The sequence below is a fragment of the Spermophilus citellus genome (assembly GCF_964194105.1).
Source record: "Spermophilus citellus genome assembly, chromosome: 4".
Taxonomy (NCBI): Eukaryota; Metazoa; Chordata; class Mammalia; order Rodentia; family Sciuridae; genus Spermophilus; species Spermophilus citellus.
Window position 1 is genome coordinate 129,268,080 of NC_138185.1, and position 15,377 is coordinate 129,283,456.

The 15,377-nt window shown below is 34.2% G+C and overlaps 2 protein-coding genes across 3 annotated transcripts in view; one reads left to right on the plus strand and one right to left on the minus strand.

Moving 5' to 3' along the window:
• Nucleotides 1-11,046, plus strand: part of USP50 (ubiquitin specific peptidase 50) — a 34,493-nt gene extending 23,447 nt beyond the window's left edge. The window contains exon 7 of the mRNA XM_081292687.1: nucleotides 9,987-11,046. Coding sequence (XP_081148813.1) covers nucleotides 9,987-10,178 — 192 coding nt within the window. The 3' untranslated portion in view covers nucleotides 10,179-11,046. The remainder of the gene's footprint in view (nucleotides 1-9,986) is intronic.
• Nucleotides 11,047-11,193: 147 nt separating this feature from the next.
• The window catches only part of USP8 (ubiquitin specific peptidase 8), a 55,404-nt gene continuing 51,220 nt past the window's right edge, over nucleotides 11,194-15,377 (minus strand). For both annotated transcript variants that reach the window (XM_081292683.1, XM_081292684.1), the window contains 4 exons: nucleotides 14,881-15,117; nucleotides 14,048-14,190; nucleotides 12,275-12,407; nucleotides 11,194-12,110 (listed from right to left, as the gene is read on the minus strand). In XM_081292683.1, the coding sequence (XP_081148809.1) occupies nucleotides 11,925-12,110; nucleotides 12,275-12,407; nucleotides 14,048-14,190; nucleotides 14,881-15,117 (699 nt within the window). In that variant the 3' untranslated portion in view covers nucleotides 11,194-11,924. The remainder of the gene's footprint in view (nucleotides 12,111-12,274; nucleotides 12,408-14,047; nucleotides 14,191-14,880; nucleotides 15,118-15,377) is intronic.

Sequence of the window (15,377 nt, forward strand, 5' to 3'; positions counted from 1 at the left end):
GCAATTAACTTTCCTCTTAGCACTGCCTTCATAATGTCCCAGAAATTTTGATATATTATATTGCTATTCACATTTACCTGTAAGTATTTTTTATTTCATCCCTGATTTCTGCTATCCATTTACCTTTCAATAGCATATTATTTAGTCTCCCAATGTTAGAGTAGTTTCTATTTTTTATTTTACCATTTATTTCTAATTTCATTCCAATATGATCTGATAGGATGCAAGGCATTATCTCTATTTTTTTTTTTTTGTATTTGCTCACAGTTGCTTTGTGGCCTAAGATATGGTTTATTTTAGAGAAGGATCCATGTGCTACTGAGAAGAAAGTGTATTCAGTCCTTGATGGATAAAATATTCTATATATGTATATTATCTAAATTGTTGTATCTTTTAGTTCTATAAATACTTTGTGGGGTTTTTTTTGTTGTTTGTTTGTTTGTTTGTTTGGAGGATCTATCCAGTGGTGAGAGAGGTATGTTAAAGTATTATTGTGTTGCGGTTTATTTGCTTCTTGAAATTGATAAGGGTTTGTTTGATGTATGTAAATGCTCGATATCTTGGGGAATAAATATTATGTCTGGTTGGTGTATAAATTCCCTGAAGCAGTATGAAATGTCCTTCTTTGTCCCTTCTGATTAACTTTGGCTTAAAGTCCACTTTTTCTGATATGAGGATAGAAATCCCAGCTTGTTTACAAGATCTATGTGAATGATATGTTTTTTTCTCATTCTTTTACCGTCATTCTGTGGATGTCTTTGTGTATGAGTTCACTCTTTTGGAGACTTATGGGAATAAACAATATGCTTATTGTTGGGTCTTGTTTTTTTAATCCAATCCCAGGCTATGTCTTTTGATTGATGAATTTAGGCCATTTACATTCAATGTTTTTATTGAGATATGATTTTTATTCCCTTTCATTTTATTTCTGGTTTTAATTTGAATTAGTTTTTCTGTTGATAGTGTAGTTCTTCCCTTTTAAGGTTTTCATTTTTATTTTATTTGTTTTTTATTGAGATATGAGTTTTATTCCCTTTCATTTTGATTTATTTCTGGTTTTAATTTGAATTAGTTTCTCTGTTGATAATGTAGTTCTTCCCTTTTATGGTTTTCACTTTTATTTTTCATTTCTTCTTCATGAATATCTTATTATGTTTTGTAGTGCAGGCTTTCTGGTTGTGAATTTTTTAACTTTTGTTTATCATGGAAGGTAATCTTGTAGACAAAATTTCTGGAGGAGGGATTTAGGCTTAGGTGGGTTCTAGGCTCTTTGCTGAATACCAGTAGGTCTGGAGATTTTAAATCAGTACACCTTCAGGGCCCAGTAATTGCTGGTCCATGCTGGAAGACTATACCCCAGGGATCTCCCCTGGGTTCCACTCGTGTGGTGGAGGAGCAAATTCTTTGTCCCCTATGTCACCTGTAGTCCCCACATTTCCTGGTCTTGGGTTCAGTCTCTAAACTCAATCTCTCCTGTCCCTGCCCTTCCAAATTTCTGAATTTCTGACCAGACACCTCTCTCCCAGCTGGTCCTGTAAGCAGCCAGATTGGAGAGGGAGGGTTAGAGCTGGGTGGAGCTCCATGACAAGTTGTCCCCAGTGTAAACCTGTCTCCACATTTGATTTTCTCCTGGTTGCTTAGGCACACTTTATGTTGTGCAGTGTGTTTACTGTGTCTGTATTTTGGGCCCAATTTGGGTTTGCAAGAATGGGCTCCCTCAGCTGCTGACCCCCATTCTGCAGGTGCAAAATGGTTCCTTCCTTCGTTTTCCACACTCCACCTGGAGAGATGGCAGCTTCTTTCCCACTCAAGGATATTGTGCAGTGCACCTTTCAGTTTAGTTGGACAATGTCCTTGATCTCTAAATGCCCTATACCCAGACATGCCTCAGGCCTCCTAAAAATGCAGGTTCCTTTATTTCCCTTACTGAAAGAACTATACAAGGAACATTTATACATATTTCACCTAGAGTCAATAATTAAAATTATATCGTTGTGTACACTTTAATATATTTATGTTCTCTGTGTGGGGGTATATCACACACACATTTTTTAGTTACTTATTTGTATATTAGTTGCATTTATCATGACACTCCATCCAAAAATATATCAACATATATCTTTAAATCACATTCTTACACATGCTTACAATACTAGTATTATACATAAGAAAATTTAAAACTCTATCGCTTAAACACTCATACATCTGTTTTCTAATGTCAACTGTCCCAAAGTTTTGAGTTTTTTTTAAGGATCAGAATTTATTCAGAATTCATAAACTACATTTGATTGTTAAACAGTCACTTTTGACAAAGAGAATTTTTAATTTAATTTAGTTGAAACACCAAATTTTTCCAATTAAGTCTTTTCTGTCTCGTTTAAGAAATCCTAACCACACCCAGCATGTTGGTATATGCTTGACATCCCAGCAACACAGAAGGCTTAGGCAGGAGGATGGCAAATCTGAGGCCAGATTCAATAATGGAAAACTTAGTAAGACTCTTCTGAAAGTAAAATAAATAAATAAACAAACAAACAAACAAATAAAAATAAAAAGGGCTGGGGATATGTCTCAGTGGTATAGTGCTTGCCTAGCATGTGTAAAGCTCCTAGGTTCAATCTCCAATACCATAAAAAGGAAAAAAAAAAAAGAATCCTTTCCAATCCTGCATTTATGTAAATATTTATATGTCTTCTGAACAAAATTGTTGTTTTGTACTTTTGATAGTATGGTATGATGTAGAAACTCAATTTTACTTTTTTCCATATGAATAAGGGATGTCTTAACATTCTTTTTCTCAATAATAATTTATAAAGTTGCTTATCCTGTGGTGTGTGTCCTTTGGTTAGTTCATTCATGTTTGGGCTAATTGCATACTATCTTAATTACTATAGCTGTAAAATAAATCTTGATCTCTGGCAGGGCAAGACCCATCATTATTCCCATAAGTCAAGAGCATCACAATTTTCTTCTTATTCTTCAGGAAGTGTGTTGACTATTCTTGGATCTTGTCAATTTCCTTAAAAACAAACAAAACCAAGCCTACTGTATTTTGTTTGCACTGATTAGTGAGAGTTAGTTTGGTTCTCTGTCCCTGGAACAATGGTACATCTCTCCATTTATTTAGGGTTTGCTTTAGTATATCATTCCATAATATTTTGTAATTTCCTCCAGAGGTCTTGCATATCTTTTCTTACAGTTTACTCCTAAATGCCCTACTTTTGTTGATTTTGTTCCTATAATAAATGTTAATTTTTTAAATTGTTATGGCTGGTGCATCCAAATGGTCATTTTACCATACCTAGTCACCTAACTCAATTTTCATTTTTACCAATTTGTTTACAACTCTTTTGTAAATGCCAGTTTTGCCTTTTCCTTTCCAATTATTTTATCTATTATTCCTTTATCCTACGTTACTGCTGTGTCTAGGACCCCAGTGTATGATGAATATAAGATAGTGATAGTAAGCATCTTCTTGTTCTTTTAAGTGGAATCATCAAAAATGATGTTATAAGTTTTTAGTAGCTTCACATTTCCTTCTGTGCAGGTTTTAGATTTGTGTTTGTGAAGGGGTAGAATTTTATTAGATTTTTTTCTCCATAATAACTGAGCTGTTATGGCTTCCTAGAACCACAATACTGTCAATTACATTTATGTACTTTCTAATATTACTATCTTTGCATTACTGGGAAAAATATAATTTGATTGTTATTGTCTTGGGTAACATTTTACTGTATTTGTCTTACTACATTTTAAGACATCTTTTTTTCAATGAGAGTGATCTGTGCTTTTCTTAATATTGTTTTTGTCTAGTTTGGGTATCAGGGTTATATTGATTTCATTAAGTGAGCTGAGGAGCTTTTCCCCCTTTTATATGGAAGTATGTGTAAATCTATAATGAAAAGTTTCTCAAGATTTGACAGAACTCACCTGTAAACCCATCTGGGCCTGGTGTTACTTTTGAATAGGGAAGATTTTTACCTATTGATTGAATTTCTTTAATGTTTGAGTCTATTCAAATTTTGTCTTTTTTCTTTGTTTTTGCTAAGTATTTTCTGAATATTTATTTCATTTAAGTTAAATTCACTGACTTAAAATTTCATGGTATTAAAAATATATTGTGCTGGGTATGATGATACACACCTGTAATCCCAACAATTTGGGAGGCTGAGGCAGGAAAATTGTAAATTCATGGCCATCCTTGGCAACTTAGTAAAACACTGTTTGAAGATAAAATAAAAAGAGCTGGAGTACGTAGTCCAGTGGAAAACCTTCCTTTGTTCAATCCCTAGTAACACACACACAAAACAGAAAGATTTTAACTTATATTGCATCTGTAGCTGTAATATCTTTTACTATTTCTATTACTTATCATTGCCTTTTTTCTCTTCTCTTGATTAGTTTTATTATTGATGTCCAAATTAAGTCATCTCAAAAGACTAACTTTTGCCTTTCTGATCCTCCTTATTATATCTTTTGTTTTCTACTTTATCATTCTTTCTCTTTCCTTTTTTTTTTTTTGGGGGGGGGAGGGTATATTCTCTCATGTTTTAATGGTTAAAGTTGGATACTTATTTCATTAACATTTAGTCTGTTCTTTTTGTTAATATTTTTATTTTTTAGTTGTAGTTGGACACAAATACCTTTATTTTATTTATTTATTTTTATGTGGTGCTGAGGAACCCGGGGCCCCACACGTTATGCAAGTGCTCTACCCTGAGCCACAACCCCAGCCCCAAGTCTGTTCTTTTAAATATAAGCATTAAACTATAAATGTCTACAGATAACCACTTTTATCACTTTTATTGCCTACCATCTTTTTTTTTATTATAGCACATCTCAAACATACAAAATAGATGGAAAAGTGTAATAAACGCCCATGCAATCATCAACCAGTATCAACATTATCAACTGATCTATAACACTGACCTACTCCCTTCCTCACACCATATTATTTTAAAGATATTCTCAGTAATTTCCAAAAATATGGGGTTTTGGGTCATTTTCATAACTGACTGCTAAATTTTTTTACTGTGTTCAAAGACTGTTGTCTGTATGAAACTTTTATATTTGTCGAGATTTATATGTTTTTACTTGAGAAGCCAGTCTTTAAGTGAAGCATGTATTGTTCAAAGCTATAACTATACTATTTTTGTTTCACAGTTCAAAGAAATGTGCTGAAATATTCCATTATGCTGGTAAACTTCTCAAGATTTCCTTACAGTTGTCTCTTTCTCTTTTAAAACAAATCTATTTTATTAGGTGCATAAAAGTTAAGAATTATAACCTTTTGGTGATCTAGAACTTTTTTCATTATAAAGTAACTCTAGTGCCTTTTGGCTTAAAATCCATTTTAGTTGATAATTATATGGCTACTATAAATATAGCTAACCCTCTTTCTTTCAGTAGTACATTTACTACATCTTTTTTCCATCCCTTTTTATAGTTATTAATGTTTTCTTTTCCTTTTTTAGAGTATATGTAATATTTATTATATAAATGTCATTTATTTTTTAGATTTATTTATTCTAATGAGGTATATATGACAGCAAAATGCATTTTGATTCATGGTACACAATTGCACAACTTTTCATTTCTTTGGTTGTACACAATGTAGTGTTGTACCATATGTGCAGTCATACATGTACCTAAGGTAATGATGTCCATCTCATTCCACCATCTTTCCTACCCCATGCCTCCTCTCCTCTCTCCCTCCCCTTTGTCCAATCAAAGTTCCTCCATTCTTCCCATGCTCTCCCATCAGCATTTTTTAAAAAAATATTTATTTTTTAGGTGAAGTTGGACACAACACAATGCCTTTATTTTTATGTGGTGCTGAGGATCGAACCTGGGTCCCGCCCATGCTAGGCGAGCACTCTACCGCTGAGCCACAATCCCAGCCCCTAGATCAGCATTTTTATATACATATTTAAATTTTTTGATTCTGGGGTTCAAACCCAGAGGCACTCTACCATAAGCCACATCCCCATCTTTTTTATTTTTTGAGACAAGGTCTTGCTAAGTTGCTGAGGTTGGCGTTGAACTTGTGATCCTCCTGCCTCAGCCTCCTGAGTGACTGGAATTACAGGTCATCCCTTTAAATTTAGCCTTTTCTGAGTTATAAATATTATAAAGTATATAGAACTTAAGTTTTAAAACCTAGTCAGTGGTCTGCTTAGTTTATTTCCATATATTTCAACTAGTGATAAAGTTGGGTTGGTTTTAGTCATCTTTTGTGCTTTATTTCTAGTTGTTTCCTCATATTTTTTAGCTGCTACTAAGTTGATAAAGCTTTCTTTAGACTATTTTTCCTCTACAACTTTGGAAGTTACACATTTTGATTCTTTAGCAATTACCCTAGAAGCTATGGATTCCATACTTAAAGCTTAAAGTTAACCAAGGTCTTTTATTCCTCCCAAACAAATGGAAGGATCTGAGAACATTTTTGTAATTCTGGTCACTGAACACTATTATTGTTTTCTAGCATTTTAGTTTTAACTTGTTTTTTTTTTTTACATGCCTCCAAGGAGACATTATTTATCCAGTTCATGTTGGTTTGTATTTGCCAGTAGTGTTATTAGTCTTTTTTGCTAATCATTCCTCTTATTTTTCCCCCTTTATTCAATTTTGTTTATATATGTGGCACATATTTTAGCAGACTTCAATGAGGCTCTTTTATCCTTTTATCAGTCTTTGAAAAAGCCTTTAGTCTACTTTTCATTGCTGAATAATTCAATTAGAAATCTAGCTCTGAAATAAGTTAATTTTCCTTCATCATTTTGAAGCTATTTTGTTTTTTTGGTTTCTATGGCTGCCAAAGAACTTCTACCAACAATATGTCATTTTTGGGTGTGAGTAACCTGTCGTTTCTTTCTGGTTGCTTTTAAGGTTTTTCTCCTTGCCTCGATCTGCAGTATTATTTATCTCTGGCTCATTACACTTCCTCAATTTGAAAATTAATGTCTTTTGTTAATAGTTTTTAGCTATCATCACTTTTAATATTGCCTTGTTCCTATATTCTGCCTTTCCCTCCTAGACCTTCTATTACAAATAACTTTTTTCATCCATTTTGCCATGCTTTTTTTCCCCATTTAAAAAATTTTGTTCTAATTAATTATACATAATGCCATGCTTCTTAACCCATATTTTCCTATCATTACTCCATGCATGGTCATTTTCACAGCTTAATTTTTATGTATTCATTCTCTCCTTTTATTCTATACATTACTTAGTCTGTCTCCTTTTTTTTCTCTTTTCCCCCCTGCAAATACTGGGTTTTGAACCCAGAGGCACTCTACCACTGAGCTAAATCCCTAGTTCCACTTTACTTTGTTTTGAGACAGTCTTTTACTAAACTGCACCGCCAACCTTGAACTTGCCATCTTCCTGCCTCAGCCTTCCAAGTTGCTGGGATTACATGTGTATCACCATGCCTGGCCTGTCCACTATTTTATTTTTTGAGAGACATTTAGCCACTGAGCTACATCCTCAGCCCTTCTTATTTTTTTGAGACAGGGTCTCACCGAGTTGCTTAGTGCCTCACCGAGTTGCTTAGTGCCTCACCAAGTTGCTGAGGCCGGCTTTGAACTCATGAAGCTCCTGCCTCAGCCTCCCGAGCTGCTGGGATTACAGGTGTGCACCACTGTGCCAGGCCTGTCCACTAATTTTTAACTATTTTAATTTTGTTTCTGAAAGTTGTTTAGCTTTTTAAAGTTAATTTCCTTCTCTTAAATGTCTTTAATAATATTAAAATATATTTATTTATAGTCTTCATTTTGATAATCTATTATCTAAAGTCCTTTGGGGGTTTAATCTAGATATTTGTTGCCTTCTGACTTATTCATAGTGAATTGTTTCCTTGTATGTTCCATTATTTGAACTGTGAGCTCAACTTCATTGGGTTTTGTTTTCCATTGGGGTTTTCTATATTGGTATCTTAGTTAGCCTGAGTTAAGATCTGTCAGTCTGGAAATATTTTTCAGGTTAAGCACCCGAGAAATACTTTTCATTTTAAATGTCAGGATTCCCAGACAGTATAGGTAATGTAAATTTGAATTCCAAACTGGTAAGAAGGTAAGTCTGTGGTAATAAATTCTCAGGAATGACTTTTATTATCTGTACCCAGACTCCAAGCTAACAGAAGCATTAGAAGGTTGATCCCCACCCCCAAGTTTATCCTTTCATTGAGGGTAAATCTCCCTCTCTGGCTTTGTGTATAGATATCAAGCCAACTTCTCACCTGGCAAGGGCCTAAGACATTACCTCTAAATTCCCTGAATGGCCATCTAACCCCAGAGACCAGGAACTGTCTTTATTTCCAGGCAGTCACAGGCACAAGGCATCATGCTACTTTGTAATTTTTTGTTTTTGGCTCCTGGGAATTACCCTCACTATACTTATCTTTCAAGTCAGCTATACTTTTCAAAGGGTATCTACTTTTTTTTTTTCCCCCAATCCAGCATCCAAGTTTTGGAATAGGCTTTTTGGACTAGCTGTAAGTGCTAGAAATGGAAGTCAAGATAGATAGTTTACCTTCTCCCATCACATTGAACTTAAAAAAACATTCATCAAAGCTGAATGCAGTACTCCAGCCATGTTCTAATCATTTCAGAACATCATTTCCTGACCTGAGAATTACATATCCACCAGATGTTTTTTTCTCAACGAAATTATATTACACTATTATGGGCACCATTTAAAAAAATATGAAAGCATATCAGTTTAAGATCATACAGAAAGGACCAGGACCAGAAAGATGTTGTAACTGTCAGTTGAGGGATGTTTCTATGTAAGGGGAAAGGTGCAGAAGAGGAAGGTCTAAAGAGACATGTAATTTAAGTACCCCTTCTGAGCTAGTTCTATAATATGTATCTGACAATAGTTATACAAGACTAATAGTCTAATATTCATGTTACAAGATGCAGAATTAAAGCTCAGCAAGGTTAAATAATTATTCTAAGGTCTCTGTATAATATTATCCCTGAATTCACATTTGGAATTGGCTACAAAAATCCATTTTTTTCCTATGTTGGGGTCAGCAAACTTACTCTGTAAAAGGCTCTAGATACTATTAACATTTTAGGCCTTACACATCATATGGTTTCTGTTCCAGCAATTCAAATTTACTATTGTAGCATTGAAGGAGCCACTGTAAAACAAACAAATGAGCATGGCTGTGTTCCCATAAAACTTTAAGAACACTGAAATTTCAATTTCATGTAATTTTCAAATGTGACAAAATATTGTTATTTGGACTTATTTTAACCATATAAAAATATACAATCTATTCTTAATTCATGGGTGATGTGAGAACAGGCATCTCCCTAGGTGTGGCCATGGGCAGTGTTTGCCAATCCCTGTTCTACATCATACTATGTTCTTGGAAGTAAGGTTATTCAGTGTATTTGTTTCACGTAATCCTCTGCTAGCTTAAGAAAGACATGGATAATAAGGATGGGACAGGTTCTTTTTTGCACCCTAAGTGATAGAGGTGGTTGTTTCATGCACATCTCCCTCAAATTGTGCTGTGATAATAAGCAGTTGCTTGTATGTCTGATTCCAATGTTAAATGTCTTTGTTTGAGCCTGTCCTTAAACTATAAGTTCATTTAGTAAAAATTACCTTGTCACTTATTTTAAAAACTTCCTTTAATGTTCAATGTACACTGTGTTAACTGATAAATAATATGTATCAACTGATACACTATTGTTCTCATACACTATTCTATTTCAAATGTTCTCATACACTATTCTATTTCATTCACAGATTTTGTTAAAATAGTCACTGGCACAACATGTAAGCAATTCCAGTGAAGTGAAAAACAACATAGCAGCAGTCACAGGCTGTGTGTATGACTTAACAAAATTATGTCCTTTTAATTAAGTATAAGGGACAATTTTAACAGTTTATTTGGCCCTACTGTTTTTGTTTTAGTAGTTAGAGCACTAGCATGTCAATACTAAGTCTGACATTCCTTCCTTCCCTAGAACCACTTTGGTGATCTGGATGGTGGCCACTACACTGCTTTCTGCAAGAACTCAGTTACCCAGGCCTGGTATAGCTTTGATGACACAAGAGTCAGTGAGATTCCAGAAACTTCTGTTCAAACCGCTACAGCATATCTCCTGTTCTATAGCTGCCAGCCCTTTTCAAAACCAGTACAAAAATGCAAGAGCTAGGAAAATAATGTTTCCTGGAAAATGTAAAACAAGCAATCAGAAACTGGTAGTTAAGTTTTGCTTTGTCATTAAAACTCCTACAACTAACGTAACTGCATCACTAACATTTTTCAGTCTTATCTGAAAAGTTATACACAAAAGATGGGTCCTGGTTCATTGAAAAAAAGCATGAAATGCTAATAGTGGGGAGCTTTAAAGCACTGCAGATTACATATTGAGTTCAGGTTTCAAAATTTGTTTATTACTGTGGATTTCTATCGTAAAATACCTCATAATTACATATATTCAGTAATTTTTTTTCCAAAGATACTGCATGGAGCTAAACAAATAATTTTTGCTCATGACCAAGCTATGTGTAGCTCAATGGCTGAGCACTTGATAGCAGGTGTGAAACCTGGGTTCTATCCCTGGTACACACAATAAACTTTTGTGTTTCTATTTTAATGGCTCTGAGCTAAAACACATGATGGTAAAATAGTTAATTGACATAATAATTTAGTCAAAAATCTGTAAGTCTTCTCAACTAATTAAAGAATATGAAAAGTTGTCAATTTTATCACTGGAAACCCTTGCTTTCATCTTCTCCTTGAGAGCTAATGGTGACATTTTTTTCAAAAGCACTTTTAGAATCTTACAGAAACTTTTCTATATGAAGTGCTTTTATTGACTTCATTTGTAGCAATCAAGTCCCTGAGATAAATGATGTCTAAGCTCCTTTATCATTTTTAATATACCACTCTGAAAAGATGTGGTTCATTATTGTAGTTTACTCTGCAATCAGGTCTGACTCCTACCCTTTCACTTTAATTCTACTCTTGATAGAATTCAACTCAGAGAATTCTTAAGTACTATCTGTAGCTCTGGTGCCATATTAAAGCAAGAAATCAGGAATCCTGATTCAACAGGACAAGTGAACTAAATTTCGAGTTAGTCTGGTAGGATGAGGGTGTGCGTGTGTGTAAAATCTATGTTTCTACTATCCTATATTGATAACATTAAAGACAGAACACATAGAGGGTTTTTAATTATTTTTCTCAATAAGATTTTAATGTAGGTGTAAATGAAATTCTTATTTTAAAAAATTAAAGAAAGTTTCCATTTATTCTTTTAGAATAAAGATTTAGTGCACAAATACAGCCCAAAGCCAACAGAAAAATAGCTTTGCCCTGTTATTTCCCTAAGAAAGCACTGCTGTTACTCAGAATAGGCCAAAAGAAACCAAAAAGAAGTAACAAATAAAAACAGCAATCTTCTGAGTTCTAGGGTACACAAAAGGACCATGTTAAACTATGTACATTGATGTGCAAGTGTGCAATAAATATGTACATATACATTCCTATCTGCTTTACATCATCCTAGAGTATTCATAGTAGATCAAGCTGGGATTAGAAATGTGAAAAGGCCATAACAGTGAAAAGGAAAATGAAGGTTATAATGGTTTTCAGATCAGTACAATAATAATGCTTAGCTAGTTAATTATTTTAACTTTGGAGCAGACTAAAAAAGTTGTTATGAAATAAAGAGTACCTGGTAAGGGATGCTTACTGTGATACTTGTTAAATATTATTTGTCAGTTTTTTGATAATCACACTGACCTGAATTATATAGTGCTAGTAACACAGCTCCCACTTTCCTAGAATTCCTCTAAATAACCAGCTGCAGCTAGCTATCCATTACCTTTGTAAGCATTTCAAAAGTTGTTGACTGAACCTTTTACAATTTAACTAGCTCATAACCTATACCTCCTTATGTGGCTATATCAGTTGCTCGTGGTCCCAATGAAGTATAAAAGAGAATATAAGCTGCTGAAGACTTCACAGAAGAAACGGAGATATCGGAAACTTCATGATCATCAAATTTAAACCACCGCTGTCTTGCTGCATTTTTACAATAGGCAGTGTAGTGGCCTCCATCCAGCCCACCGTAGTGATTCTGTGCCAAACAAGACAGAGCATAAATGAAAACTGAATGGCTATTTAAAATGCTACTTGCAAATGTTTACGCTGTTCTTACTCTCCTATGAGGTAAGAGCCGCTTGAAACTCCTATTAATCTGCTTAAAGAAACAACAAGTTTTTAGTTTAAAAAGATACTTACTGAAACAGAAAACAAATTATATTTCTTCAAATTGTTCTTTGGACCAATAACATACTGTGACAAGTCAAGATTTTCTAAAGGGAAGTCCACAGATGTCTGTAATTTTTGCTTCCACCTGCCATCATAGGAAAAACTGCAGAACAAAACATTACAGGAATTACACTGCTAGAGAAAGACATCAGCATGAATCCTTACTCATTTAATATCCAGATTTTTAGCTATGACCACAAAGTCCATTTCAAATATAAAGACTCAGAAGAGAAAGGACCTATTAAAAATATTTGTTTCATTTCCATTTTACTAAAAAGGAAACTGAAGTTGCAGATATTAAATAACATGTCCAAAGTGACAGAATAACAGATAGGTCCTCACTTCAATCCCTTGACCCACTGACTAGCTATAATTGTTATGTAAGTCCTCTGCAGAGGACTGCATGCTCAGGACACTAATCACCATAAAAGCAGACAGGAAGACTGAGGAGAGCTGCTCTAGATTTAAACTTGTACTTTAGGGGACACTACAGTTACAAAGTGACTGTGGGCAGACTGGTGATTAAAATAATGACATTCCATTATTCTTGCATACTCTGCTCTTTTTAAATACCCCAAGTACTGATGTTTTGGTTGGTGTAATATGGTTATTTTAGAATTAATTTTCTGTGGTGCTCAGAGCCTCATGTGTGCTAGGCAAGTGCTCTACCACTGAGCCATGTCCCGGCATTACTTTTTTATTCTTTTGGTTTCAGAGACTGAACCCAGGGGCACTCAGAAACCATTGACCCACATCCCCAGCCCGTTTTATGTTTTACTTTGCTAAGTTGCTAAGGGCCTCATTAAAGTGCTGAGGCTTGCTGTGAACTTGCAATCCTTGTGCTTCAGCCTCCCGAGTAGCTGGGATTACAAGCATGTACCACTGGACCCGGCATTATTTTTTTAAAAAGAAATTTCTGAACTGTATATACTTTTGAATAACCTCTAAGAATATCAGCACTCAAATATGTTCAGAACAAATCTGTGTTCATTTATAGAATGTTTATACCTCTACAATCTTCAAGAAAAAGGGGCAGTGGACAAATTTTGTTAGAAAAACTGTATAAGAGAAATATGAACACATCAATCTTGAAATTAACATTAATAACTAAGAATCTTCAATACAGAAATGCTTTCTTTGAAACAAAAATTATTCTTCTCAATAAAAAGATGAAACATCCTTTAAAGTAGTTTTTCATAAAACTAGCTCAAAAGTTATCAAAAGACCAAGGAGTAAGAGCAAAAGATCTGGTATGTGTTTTTATATCTTTCACCATCATTCCCTCCACTATTGAACCAGATCTTTTTCATTAGTTAGAAAGATTTGGACACAACAGTCTACACTTAACATTACTAACATATTTCACTTTTAAAATTACACTTTAAAAAAAAAATCATGTTATTTCCTTTTTAAAAACATGATTCAATCTGTAAATGCTCACTGCTGGAATGTTTGGCCTGCTAATTTGTGTTAGAAGTATACTGTATAACATGTATTTTTATACATTTTCACTTGATTTAACAATTTAGTTTCATTCATTTTTAAAAAGTGAAATCACATGGAACTACATGAAGTAACAATATTGTATTCTGGCCTCATTTCTACTTTATTACCCTAGAGCTGCCCCAGCCAGACAACCTTCTTTTGGTATGTTTCCTCTGTAGCCAGTATAATAAGTGTAAATTACATAGGACTTTGAATTCCTTCATTTTACTGAACAGATAGAAAAAATTTCCCTTTTACCGTTTCAGATGCACTAAAAGCACAGGTGGCAACTTCCAGATTTCTATCTTTTTTAGAGAATCCCGTCGAGCTCTGCAATGACTGCAGTAAAATCTGTTGTTATCTGTGAGTTTTTCTTCTTTGGAAAATAATCTAAGGCAATCCTAGTGAAAAAAACAAGTAGCAGGTACTCAATAATTAATGTCTTCACATAGCACCAGAGAGCATCTCTTCACTAATTCATTCTGTAGGCCCCAGATACAATAATAACCTTGAACAAAATTCCAACCAAATCAGGTGAGGAACATACTCCAGTGAACAGAATCACAGCACATCGAGGGCTATCTACGATGAAATGAAAAGTGCTATGGGTCATGATGGCAAACAGGAAGACCTTTAACCTGCACCTGATGGGCCAGGAAAGACCTGATTAGAGGATATGATGTTCTAGAGGAAGTTAAGACTAATAGTATCAACAAACTATTATATAAATCACACTGCTGTTGTGTGAAAATCAAAATATCTGATATTCCCATGTAAAGCACACACTCATAAAAAGTAGATCTAAGGTGAAGTCAATATACAATTTTCCAAATTAAAACTTCTAGAGCTGGGCATATAGGTAAAGCATGTTCAAGGCCTGGGTTCTATCTCCAGCAATGCAAAACAAAAACCTAAAACTTTAAAAATCATTATCAATTCTTAAAAAAGGTACCGCTAAAAAAGGGAAATTTCTAATTTTTTCCATAAAATGTTTACAGAGGCGATGGCCAGACATAAATCGCTAAAAAATGTACACCTCTATGTATATAAATGACATTTTTACCCAACAAATCATTTTCTCTCTTTCTTACCTGTAATGTACATTTACTTGTGGATGCTAGTGGTAGAGATAAATACATGAAGGCCTCAAATGTCCTAGATTTTTTGTGACAGGTGAGGCACTGTACTGTGGATTTGAACTGACCCTGAAAAAGTGCAACAATAATAGACTCATTGAGCTGCTTATGTTTCTGCCAAGCATGTTCTGCAGCTTTAAAGTCATCGAGATGATCATTATTTTCTTCTTTATGTCTCTTCCGATTATCAGCCTGGAAACAAGATTATTTAGACAATTAGTACCTATAAGATTACATTTAAATATAAAATTGAAAGAATAAAGTTAAACAAAAACACTGCAGATTTAAAACATTTGTAGTTCTGGCAAATACAGCAAAAAGTAATTCCAGCTGCAATACCTACTTTATCATAAGTCTGGTTTTGAAAAGAGAAGATAACCCACATGTAGCTGGTAATCAGGGCTATAACTAGAGAAATGTAATTTCATTGTTCCAGCTTCATAAACAGGAAC